This window comes from Sinocyclocheilus anshuiensis, unplaced genomic scaffold (genome assembly GCF_001515605.1).
Source record: "Sinocyclocheilus anshuiensis isolate Anshui unplaced genomic scaffold, SAMN03320099.WGS_v1.1 scaffold2274, whole genome shotgun sequence".
In the NCBI taxonomy this organism is placed as follows: domain Eukaryota; kingdom Metazoa; phylum Chordata; class Actinopteri; order Cypriniformes; family Cyprinidae; genus Sinocyclocheilus; species Sinocyclocheilus anshuiensis.
The window spans coordinates 124,715-137,452 of NW_015558681.1; the positions used below are offsets into that span (position 1 = coordinate 124,715).

General features: G+C 40.5%; 1 protein-coding gene across 1 annotated transcript in view; it reads right to left on the reverse strand.

The window, feature by feature from the left end:
* Nucleotides 1-10,920, reverse strand: part of LOC107681326 (msx2-interacting protein-like) — a 40,124-nt gene extending 29,204 nt beyond the window's left edge. Inside the window, 3 exon segments of the mRNA XM_016477607.1 lie at nucleotides 6,369-6,737; nucleotides 8,303-8,623; nucleotides 10,889-10,920. Of these exon segments, the coding sequence (XP_016333093.1) occupies nucleotides 6,369-6,737; nucleotides 8,303-8,502 (569 nt within the window). The 5' untranslated portion in view covers nucleotides 8,503-8,623; nucleotides 10,889-10,920.
* Nucleotides 10,921-12,738: the final 1,818 nt, after the last annotated feature.

Here is a 12,738-nt window from a genome sequence, read left to right on the forward strand (position 1 = left end):
CCAGGATGCTGCCGGCCGTTCCGCTCAATTGGCAGAGCTGAACGTCAAATTTAACACCGCCTACACCATCGCCAAAGAAGAGCTTGCCTTTACTAAATTTAAACCTATGTTGCAGCTCATGAAAAAGAATGGCGTTGCGATCAACATGACGTATGCAAATGACAAATCATGTGCCAATATCATCGGCGTGATAGCAGATACCATCTGCGAGAACACCACAGTTAAAGTATCGTCAGCTCAGTACATCTCTTTCATTATCGATGGAGACACCGACCTGTCTGTCAAGGAGTTTGTGATAGTGTATGTCTGCGTCCTGCTTGATGGACAGCCCACAAACATCCTCGTCGGACATGTTGAGGTGGAACACGCAAATGCTGATGGTGAGGATGTTTTATTATTATTATTATTATTAATACAGAGCCTATTTTGGGTTTTCTATTGTAATTGGTAGAGCTGCATGGTTCTGGATAAATTGAGAATCACGTTTTTTGTTTCAAACACAGATCACGATTCTCCCACGATTCTGAACAACTAAACAAAATAACATGTAATTTACTAAAGGTTCTGACAAAATGTAAATTGCTGGAGTCTATTTAAAATGTTTAATTAATCTGAACGAATGATTTAAAAAATCTGTTTGAATAAATAATTCAATGACTCGCTCATAAATACTTCACTTGTTTTATTACGGGATGAATCAGTGTTTTTTGAACGAATCTCTTCAATGAATGATTCAATGGCAAATACATTTTATAACAGTCACTTGTCAACACCTGGTGGCGTAACGATGTAATCGATATACAATTGTTATTTGAAGTTATGTATTACTTTCAAAAGGTGCTGTGCTCTATTTTGATCGCTTCTGTAGACGCCAGTGTTTATATTCAAACTATAAACTTTTATTCATATGTAATAGGCAAATTGTTGTCATTTAGGAATGATATCACAATGTTTTAATGATTAATCGTGCAGCTCTAGTAACTGGATTTCTTTGTTAAATGTAATTGTTAAATCATTAATGCTGTTAACCCTGTGTAAACAGTATTTAAACCAGTGGGAATTATTTTAGGAATCTATGCTGCCACCAAGTCAGCATTTGCCGGTCTTGGAGAGTCATGCCAGGGCTGGCTCCAGAAGACAGTGGCCATGGGAGCTGATGGAGCAGCCGTGAATCTTGGGAGGAAGGGAGGAGTATCAGTGAAACTCCAAGAGGAGGCGGGAAAGCACATCATCCCATTTCACTGCATGCCTCATAGGCGAGATGATAATGGTCATTAACTCCCAGATAAAAAAAATATATATAAGGCTCTCTGTCTTGATAGCAAACTGAAATGTCAGATTTGTTCACTATTATAGATTGGAGCTTGCCCTACAATCTGCCCAGAAGGATTCACCTTGGGTAGGCAATGTGTACAACCTGCTCCACTTAATTTGGAAGACTTACCACTTCAGCTCAAAATCCAGAAGGGAGTTAAAACACCTTGGAGTTGAACTGGATGTGTCGGTGAACAATCCAAGTGGAGTCAAGGGGACAAGATGGTTACCACATGTATCCAGGGCATTGGATGTGCTCCTGAAGCAAGGGAAGGAGGGGACCCTGGAAGATGCTGGGCAGTACACAGCTGTATATGCTCATATGGACCACCTGGCTGCATCATCAACGAATGCCGATATAGCTGGCAGAGCAAAGCATGTAAGTGTAAACTATAGGTAGTAATGTTCATGTGTGGAAATTGCCCCTGTAAAGTGAGTTAAAGGGAGGGGAGTGTATACATTTGCTGTGTTCTTCCATGCAGGTCAAAGAGACCATGGAGGATGGCTCATTCCTGGCATTCTGTCATTTCTTGGCAGATTTATTTTCTGCCATCAGTAAATACAGTCTATTACTGCAAAGAAATGATGTGATCCTCCCCCAGGTAAGCTTTACCTAGTGGTCAAAGAATAAATCATCATTATTTGAAATCTCAGTTCTTTGCCATGTTAAGAGTAAACAAAGTTATGTTTAGATGGAAACGCATTAACAGGCAGTCAGCAGCTTGAGGAACCTTATCCTCAACATTGAGGCAATGGCTCTGAGGCCATGTCCAAGTGGCAGGCTGGCTTCCTTCCATGCAGCCATGAAAAGGCAGAGAGATGCTAGGGAGCAGGAGCAGGAAATGCAGCCTCAATTTATGTTTCGGGTACATCCTTTATAATCCTTTTTGAAAGCATTCAATTGATGGTCATACAGGAAAGCCTTACTGACCATTTTAATGTTAATTAATGTGTGTCATGAGGTGTCTTGTGGGGACAGGATATAACATGAATAATATTTGTAGTGTAGTGTAATTATTTAAAAACTGAAATCTAATAGCATTTATAATCATTTCATTAATTTGTAATGTACACTGTTCATTCTCAATTTCAAAAGGAGTTCCTTTGAGGAAAGGAGAGGCAGGGAATATGGCTAAGGATGGGCCAATCAGTGAGACTGCTCCCAGACTGCAGAAGCAGATAGAGACCACTGTTGCTGCAATAGTTAAACAGCTCCGTCTCCAGTTCAGCAGCCTACTTTGTATGTTATTAAGATCAGGATGACTAACATTATATGTAAATTATTAACCTGCACTGAAAGAGATATAAAAATATATATAATTATTATAGAAGCATCTTTAGGTCAGGAGGGACCTGGAACAGACAATGCAGCAAACAAAGCGGTCCAATGTTTCCAGGTGTTCAACCATGATGTCTGGCCAGAGACATTGGAGGAGTTGGTTGATTATGGAATTGAGGAGGTTTTTCTTGAGGAGAATTGAGGACCATTTTCAAGTTGTACTGGAAAGGTAATTCATATCAAAATATAGACTTCTGATCGTTTTTGTTAAAAGCTTTAAGCATTTAAGAGCCAACCAGTTACAGTTGGATTGTATCTAATTAAGGAATGCCTGTGACTGTGCACTTGCTGAGGAGGAGTTCCAGGCCTTAAAAACTCTGGTGTTCATGTCCTTCAAAGACAAGAGCTACCACGGGTTATGGGAAGTCCTTCTGACCAAGGCACCCTATTGTTCAGATTTACAGGTAGGCTATGTAATATGATGTCGCAGTAGTTTGATCAATGTATTGTAGACTGTTATTATTATTGCATTTTTATTTTTTTGCTGTCGTCACTGAATGCTTCTCAGGGCTCGAAATGAACTTTTTTACTTGGTAGCACTGGTGCTCCAAACTTCAAAATGTTAGGAGCACCAGCAAAAATTTAGGAGCACTCACCAAAAATTTAGGAGCACCACAACTACAAATTATATATTAACAGATTTTATCCTTACATTCTTAACTTTAATGCAGATTTTGTATTGGTTAATATTAGCTGTCAATCTCTCAGTCACTGCTTTCCGCTAACTACTGTGAGAAAAAGAAAGGGCTGAAGAAGAGCGAAAATGAAAAGAACACTAACAGATTTCTTTTGTAAATAACCTAAAGTTAAGTTCTTCTTTGGCGAGGGTTAGGATGGTGTATGCGGTGTTAAATTTTACATTCAGCTCTGCCAGTTGCACCGAACGGCTGGCAGCTAGGGGTGTGCGATATTGACAAAAAATTATATCTCGATATTTTCTGGGATTTTATCGATAACAATAATTTGATCGCACAGATTAAATTTCGGGAGCATATGCGACCAAAATGGTCGCAATTTCGAGCCTTGCTTCTACCTTGACAATGAAATGTAAATGTTTTTTTTTTTTCAGAACATCCTTCATCTGGTAGGGATCATGTTAATCCTTTGTGTCCTCGGCGCAGTGTGAGAGAGGGTTCTCCGTCTAGAAGCGCATAAAGTCAGACATCAGATCTTCATTACACCCCAACACAGTAGAAGATCTGATCCGAATCAGTGTTGAGGGTTCAGTGAAGAGATGGATGGAAGAGAGCCAAAGAGCCAAAAGACCAAATTTTAAATCCTGGCCAAAGGATGTGTAAAGCCCCAGTGATTGTTGGTGTTGATTGGCGTTGTTTTTAAATAAAAGAAATCTGTTAATATATCATTTGTAGTTGTAGTGCTCCTTGATTTTTGGTGGGTGCTCCAAAAATTTTTGAAGTTGGGAGCACCAGTGCTACCAAGTAAAAAAGTTAATTTCGAGCCCTGACTAGGTAATGTTAGTTAGCTAACTTAGCTACTTAAGAGTGGTGGAAGTATTATTCAGATCATCTACTCAAGTAAAGTACTAATACCACACTGTAAAAGTAAAAGTATGAACTATCTGCAAAATGTACTTAAACTATTTATTACTCTGCATGCAAAGAACAAGTTTCATGTTTTATTTTGAAAAGAGAATCTAAGTGTAAAATGACAGTAATATAAGTGTACTCTATAGAATATAATACTACATTTTTTACATAAATAATATTATTCAGTTGACTAAATATCCTTTTTGATTATTAAAATTTTAACAAAATCCAGAAATAAAACAGATTATTATCCCAGGTTTAAAAAAAAAAAAAAAAAAAAAAAAAAAGTTGCATTTGCACCTACTGTAAGGGTGTGCAACTTCAGGGCTTCATGTACTTAGCATTGTTATAATCATTAAAAAAATAATTTTAATTAAAAAAAAACAATTTCCTTCCCTATATACTGTGCTCTAACCCTGTATCTTTAAGAAAATTAAAGAGAGCCTTACTACATTCCCACATGACGTAGATCGAATGCTTATCTTGTATTTAAAGGGGCTGCTGGTGAAAAAAAAGTACACTTCCATAATTTACTTAAAGTGCTCTATTTTCACGCACTAATTTTGTACTTAATATACCAAAAATTATTCTTTAGTACTTCTTAAGATAAACTAAAGTGTGCTCAACTGTGCTATTTTGGGACACCATGAATATGAACCAAAATGTGCTTTTAACACACTATCTCTGTATTTAAAAATGTATTTAGTCACCACTTGTAGTACACATCTTTCACACACTAGTAGCCTCAAGTGGTGACTAAATACATTTTTTAAATACAGAGATAGTATGTTAACACTAGAACTACTGGAATAGAATGGCCATAGCTGTCATTCTGACCGTTCATACTAGACTGAACTGAATAACATTTTTGTCCCATCATATTTATATTCGAAGCTTCTTTCGAGGTTTTACAATGAAGATATGAATGTCTGTCATCATAGTTTATGACGTAATCATCCTAAAAATACAATATTTTTTGTAATATATAATTGTGTAAGAGCTACGTAGACCGCTCCCGAATGTGCGTGCCTCGCTTGTGTCCGGCAAGCGGGAGAGCAAAAGTTTTTCAGCGCAGTGAAAATGTTGTATTTGAAAGTCTAAATGCCAACAAATATGAACTAAAGCCGAATATTTCTGTAGATAAAACATGTTGTGAATTTTGGAAATGATTACATACATCTTTTTTCAATATGTTTTTACTTTTGAACTTTACAACGCTCTGGAGTTATTGGAAATGTTTGGATCACATGAATCAGAAACAATTCTATGCAGCCACCACTGGAATCGTGATCCCTGAATAAATGGATCTGTTATGATAGCATAGGTAATAATAAACATCGTCACTGTCGCTAAAAAAAGCCTACGTTTGTTTTATTTCACAGTATCAGTCTTGTCGGGGCTAAAATAAGCTATGCATTAGCTATAGCATTACACTAGCATAAAAATAATAATGGCCATTATTATTATTATTATGATGGCTATTTTGTCATAACATTGAAGTAGGCTATTATTGATAACAGCCAGGCTATAGTCTTCCAGCTTAACATAGCCTACCTGTGGCAGATTGAATGACAGCAGTTGTTGTACTGGAGGCGTCCACCCGGCTTTTTTACAAACGGGAATTTTAGCTTAGCAATAGAATATAAAAACAACTAGAACAAAAGTTGCTAGGTAACAGTGGCGTGCATCTTCAACCGCGGGAAAAGAATCGCAAAAGCAGAAATTACGTGCCGTCTGTAATGCGGTCGGTCAGTTTGACCGCTTTGGCCATTCAAGGTACAAACTTTTGTGAACTCTTTTGTGTTTTGCAATTTTAATAAAATAATGTCATAAAATATAAACACATTTAGGAAAAGTCAGGGTATTATAGTTGTATGTGCTTTATTTCAACAAAGTTATTACATTTTAAAATTGAAAAACAGTCAAAATGACTGCCTTGGTAGTTCTAGTGCTAAAAGCACATTTTGGTTCATATTCACCGTGTCCCAGAGTAGCACGGTTGAATACACTTTAGTTTATCTTAAGAAGTACTAAAGAATAATTTTTAGTATATCAAGTACAAAATTAGTGCGTGAAAATAGAACACTTCAAGTACATTAAGGAAATGCACTTTTTTTTAACCTGGGATAACAAAAAACAAAATCTGGTTAAAAATGAGTGTACGATACCTGCCGCTGCCGGTGCTGCTGGTGCTGCTGACCGAATCGGAGCTGGAAGACGGGCTGCGCGAGCGTGACCGCGGGACCCGGCCGGGCGACACAGGGGCTCTTTTGGGCGAGTGGGCGGCTTTAGGAGTCTGCCGAGCCGGGCTGGAGATGGTGAAAGGGTCACGAATCCGAGACTCGAAGTGTGACTCCGGCGCATCGAAGCCACCGCTGATAGCACTGGCAGCCGGGCTTGAGCTCACCCCGGAGGTGAACATCGCGCGGTCCCGGTAATACTCCGTGTTGTAGTGCCGCGGCCGGTCGAAGGAGCTGCTGCGCTCGTGGTGTCCATACGGACTGTGATCGTACGCTCGCTCCCGACTGTCCGAGCCGCTGCTGCGAGAGAGACAGAAAGAGACACAACAGAAAAGGGAACACACACACTTAGAATCGGACCGGATCCATGGCAAACGCCTAACACAGGAACTCAAGTACACCTCGTCATCCAAAACCTAGCGGGCCAGGTTGCGGAGCCACAATTTAACGAGCGAAATCACAAGCACGCGTCTGATAGACTGAACTTGGCTGAGGCTCTAACGCGCTTCTAAACGAATCATGCAGTGATTCGCTGAACGTTTAACTCAGGACGAATGAACCATGCTGGCTATCTGGCTCTGAACACTGGAGGGGAAATCAGACAGAAGAGCGGAAACACTCGAACAGAGGGGTTAATAATAGCACAAGGGTTAGCTCTAGGGTTAGTGAAGAACAGGGGTTAAGAGACAGGGTGCATGTCTAGGTTAGAGAGAGAAAGCACAGAGAGGCATAAGGCAGGGCAATACCAACCTTTTCAGAGCAGTAACTGACCCTAAATATTCCCAATACAATACAGGAGGAATTTTGTGTGAGCCAAAAACAGCGATGGCGTAAGGGGGAAAAACACGGCGATACAGTCCCACTATGCAAAAAGGTTCTTCGTCCAAAGAGGGTCGCGTCAGCATCAGGCCATCCATCACAAGGCACTACAGGAGACTTCAGTCTAGAAAAAGGGAACATATTCCAAAAAGAATGTTCCAAAAGGAATAAAACAAAGCTGTCCATTGGTGGAATAATCCGAACGACAAAAACACAGCTCTGCGGGATGAAAAAAACAAAAACGTAATTCCAGCACATTATGACTTCTACCGTAGATCCACTGGAGATCAGGTAATCCAGCAAAAGCCTCGATCTACACCTATACATCCAACATGAGGTTAGATCCGTGGGAATCTTCCCGTGACGACGTCTTCTGGTCTTCGAGGCTTCGTAAAGGTATCCAAGCGCGGGCGTCACGTGGTCTCTAAGAATGACGTGCGGTGACAAGGAGGATGGAGATGATGAACCCTGACACACTTACTCCTTGCTCCAGCGGCGCGCGACTCCGCTCCTAAATCCACGGCAGTGATACACATCCACGGCATGACAGACAGTTAGCACAATGACCAAATGGGTGATGGGATAGTCGTGCAAGGCAAATGAGAAGGGACAAAAAGCTTCGCGACAACTCGTAACTACGTTCCGGTTAAAAACCTTGCTTTTAATCCGTCATCGGCACATACTTCCAAAGAGCGCTGTTCCAAGGCGGCGGGGTAATATCCGAGATTCTGCGAACGCCTAATATCCAAACTCACCCGTTACGTCTCCGCCAGCCATCGTAATATCCAAACCGACCGGGATATTCTCCACGTGGGTAATATCCAACTCAGACGAGGGCTATGGCTCACACAGTAATCCCACACCAATCTAATCCACTCATTCTTACACGATAGACAAGGATTAATAATTCCGTGTGCAGGAAGTCAGGCCTCAGAACGGAGAGGGATCCCTAGAATCTGGTCTATTGTGTTTAACCCAACCTGAACCCCTGTATCTGACACCACAGGCCCCCTGTAGTGCAGAGGGAGCCTGTGTCCACTTACCCGTCTAGTCTGCGTTCATAGCGCCCCTCTCTGGTGTGGAGAGACACCGGGGGCCCGTACACCGGCCCCACGGCGCTCCTCGAGAACCCTGCAACCTCCCTTCCGTGACTGCTAGAGGGGGTGGGGTCCTCCAGACCACGCACGGCGCTGGGAACTGAACCCGGCTCATTGTAATCTGTGCGAAGGTCTCTGTCCCCCATTTTGTTGACGGCATTGTGCGCCTTCTGGGCGCTTTTGAGGTCTACGAAATCTACGAAGGCCGCCACGCCGCCCTCGGAGCCGCGCTTGCGCAGGACCTTGACGCTCTCCACCCGGCCATACCTGTGAAGAAGAAGAAACCAGGCGCTGTAAAGGTCATGTGATCGTCGGCCACATTACAGTTCAACGTAGGGCTGCGTGATTAATCAAATGCGTATCATGCGTACCTTGTCAGCAAAGACGGTTCTGTGATTAGTAGTAAATTTCCATCACGTGCTTTCAGATGGAGCAGCGTTTACAACACAGAGCCGTAGCTCTCGGACAAGCTACACCAAAAAAACATTTTTTTTTTTAATTTGCAGGCGATATAGTCACGCGATTATGAAATCGAAGAAATCATTCGCGATAATGACAGCTGTTTGCGTAGCTTCTCCGTGAACTACGGCTGTGTGTTGTAAACGCTGCTCCATTTGAAAATAACATTTAATAAGATGTTTTTACTCCAAACTCACTTCATAACGTCAGTCGAGTGTTTGTAATAAATCCTTCTGTGAGATGATGTGGCTCCTTACACTGAATAAGGCACGCAACATATTTCATAGTATTCTAAGCAGCGATAAAGGCATTGCATTATTATATACTTTATTATAATAAACATTATAATAAGAAGAACTCAGATAAACCATATATTGTCGCAGTCGTGTGTTTATTAGTCTCGCTGAATCAATGAAAGCAGTTAAATCTTCTGTTTATTCAGCTAGCGCTATTTCCTGGGTTTCTTCTGAGTTTCTCTGGCCTTCGGATGGAGATTTACTACTAATCACAGAACCGTGCTTCACTCACGAGATGCGCATGACTATCACAACTTTTGCCTAATCGTGATTTCATTTCGATTTATCGTGCAGCCCTAGGTCAACCTGAGAGGAAGTGTGATGTTTTTTTAAATGTCAAAATTCACTTTCTGAACTTTTAAGCCCCATTCACACCAAGATCGATAACTATAAAGATAACGATATTACCATCCACGCCAGAGGACGATATCGTCTGTTTATTCTAAGCACACGCGCGTCTGCCGCTTTAAATTCTCCAGCTCGTTACAGCAGGATGGATTCTGATTGGCTGTCAGTGTTTGTATCGTTCATCAGCTGGAAAAAATCGTTCTAAAAGTGATTCCAACGATATCGTTTCTCTTTGTCTTTATCGTTATAGCTGTGGTGTGGACTCTGCTATTCTTTAATATTGAGAACGATTTTTAGAACTATATCTTTATCGTTTTCGTCCTTGGTGTGAACGGGCCTTTGGACCTTATGTTCGTTTAACAGCTGACAATGACATTAGGTGCGTCCCAAATCACGTACCTATGCACTATTCTATGACGTTTTGTGGTATAAATAGTGCGAGTAGTGCATTCACACCGAAGATTACAAAAATAAAAAGTGTTGCAGCTTTAATTACATAGCGAAGGGGGCGGAGCTATCACTCAGAGTATGAATGACCAACTATCCTTATATAATTTATACACTACGTTCAGTATATAGTGCATAAGTACATGCTGAATAAGTGCATCAATTGGGATGCAGTTAATGTTTACATGGACATCAGTAATCTAATTATTTACCTTATTCTGAATAAGGCAATATTATGATTAAGGTGTTGACACGAGTTGCTTTTAGAATCCTTTCATGTTCCAGTACATAGATCTATTAACGGTCATTACGTCCCCACGCCACGCCCTCCACAGTTTCACATATCGACATATAGTTGGTCTTCGTTATTGTGCCATGTACAGTTTTGGGTGTTTCGTTTTTAATTTTAGGCCCGCTTCAAGTGCAGTTAACTATTTGGCATGCTATACGTGCCAGCAGATGACGGCGTTTCTCTTTAGTTAGCCGTGTGTGTATCCTGATTAAGGTGTGCATGTCTGTGCTGCGCTACGATAATGCGACTAAAATAGGAATACTCCCGTTCACACTACGATCTCAAAGCGATTTCACACAGTACACTGATTCAGTTCACTCCACGGACATGGACGTCCAGAGCTTCGTTGTACTTCAGGAACACAGCGGTTATTGTGTTACACGCAACGGCAGATTCTCGAGCGAGTTTCTGTTTCTTCGGACGGAATCGGTTCCCGCTGCTAAACCGGCTCAGCGCTAGCAGCGAGCTAACCGCTAACACGCACACAAACACTCGCCGCTCCCCGAAGCTAGCTGCTTAACTCGTCGGAGACGGATTCGCTGTGTTTCTGAACTCCCCGTTAAATCGCGTCTGCGGCTCGTTCCGGTGTTTTAAACGGCTCTCGTCGGCGCTTCATCGCTGGTTTTCCGCCATCGCGCGCTGAGGCGGGTTGTGTCCGCGCCAGGCCGCGTCGCTGCTTGTGTAACTCACCGTTTAAAATGCTCCACAATCTTCTCCTCGCGAACAGACACATATATATATATACACAGACACATATATACACACACACACAGACACATATATACACACACACACACACACTCACAGACACCTCACAGCGGTAACAGTCCTAGATTTTCACTCAGCTAGCACAATATGTTCCAAGAGCCTTATTTTTGAATCTTTTCAGAATGTTCCGGTTTTTAAATGTTTAAGGGAACATTCCATTGGATCATTTTGCAAACGTAACTTTTGAATGTTCACTGTACGTTCTGAAACAAAGTAACGTTTAAAAAAATCCAACTGAAAACTACGGAGGAGGATAAGATCCAAGCAATAATAAAAAAAAAAGATAAATCCATCTCGAGATTAAAGTCATTATAATGTGTGATTAAACTTGTTGAATTTTCGAGAAAAATGTCAAAATAAAATGTTGAGAATAAACTGATTTTATTTAGACATTTTTCTCGGAATTTTCTCGAAAGTTACAGAAATGTAAGTGTTGTCCTCTTAATTACAAGTTGAATAATAATAACAATAATTTAAATGCAGTATAACAGAATGCTATACACAAAATTTATAAAGTACACAAATCTTTCAGATTAAAGTGCAAAAAAATAATACTAAATATAGAAGCCCACTTTCACCGCAGGATAAAAAACGTCATTGCAATACTGAGAAAAAAAGTCAGAATTGCCAGATATAAATCAGGATGATGAGTTATATCTTTGTGAGATAAAAAGCTATTTTTGTATCCCACTGCGGAAACTGGCTTCCATAAATAACAATTAAACGAACATCTTATCTTGCATCTTTTAGTCCAGATACAAATGTAGAAATGTTTAGGATTTCACAAATATTTGACATTAAATAATAAGAAATGATTTGATAAACACTGTCTAATACAAGCATTTTAATATGTGTTTGACTCCCTTTCTTCTCCATGCCGAGCAGGTGTCAGAAACTGATGGCTGAGTTATTTTCACAGGAGTCAGCTGAACTCTCTATAAAGGGTCCAGTGCAGATGTTTGGCCCTGATGACCGAACAGCTGAGAAGAGATGATGCAGACCCTCAAACAACACACAGAACTAACAAACTTCGCTATAAGTTTAATCACAGCATATAATCACTGCAGTTAATAGTGTTCACCATCTGTTTGTTCACACGTCATTAACTAACTGCATGATTTTACCGTACATTTCTGCATATGGACATCAACTTGAGAGAGTCACCACTGATAAGCTACTACTAAATATGTGTCCCTGGCTCCTGCAGCACAAAAGCAGTGTTAAGTCGCTGGGGTATATTTGTAGCAATAGCCAACAATACATCGTATGGGTCAAAATTATACTTTTTTTTTTATGCCAAAAATCATTAGGATATTAAGTAAAGATCATGTTCCATGAAGATATTTTGTAAACTACCTACCGTAAATATATCAAAACTTAATTTTTGATTAGTAATATGCATTGTTAAGAACTTAATTTGAACAACTTTAAAGATGATTTTCTCAATATTTCGATTTTTTTGCACCCTCAGATTCCAGATAGATGTATGAATGACGTATAAATCTCAATTTAAAAAAATTGACCCCTGTGACTGGTTTTGTGCTCCAGGGTCACATATAATGTAGAAACTTTAAAATAGAAACTTACATTTCCAATTTCCAATTTCTATCGTGAAAAGCGCTATACAAATAAACTTGAATTGAATTGAATGTAAAGGCGAGGTTACTCACTCACTCACACACAGACACTCACACTCTCTCACACACACACACACTCACACTCACTCTCGCACACACTCACTCTCACACACACACACACACACACACACACAC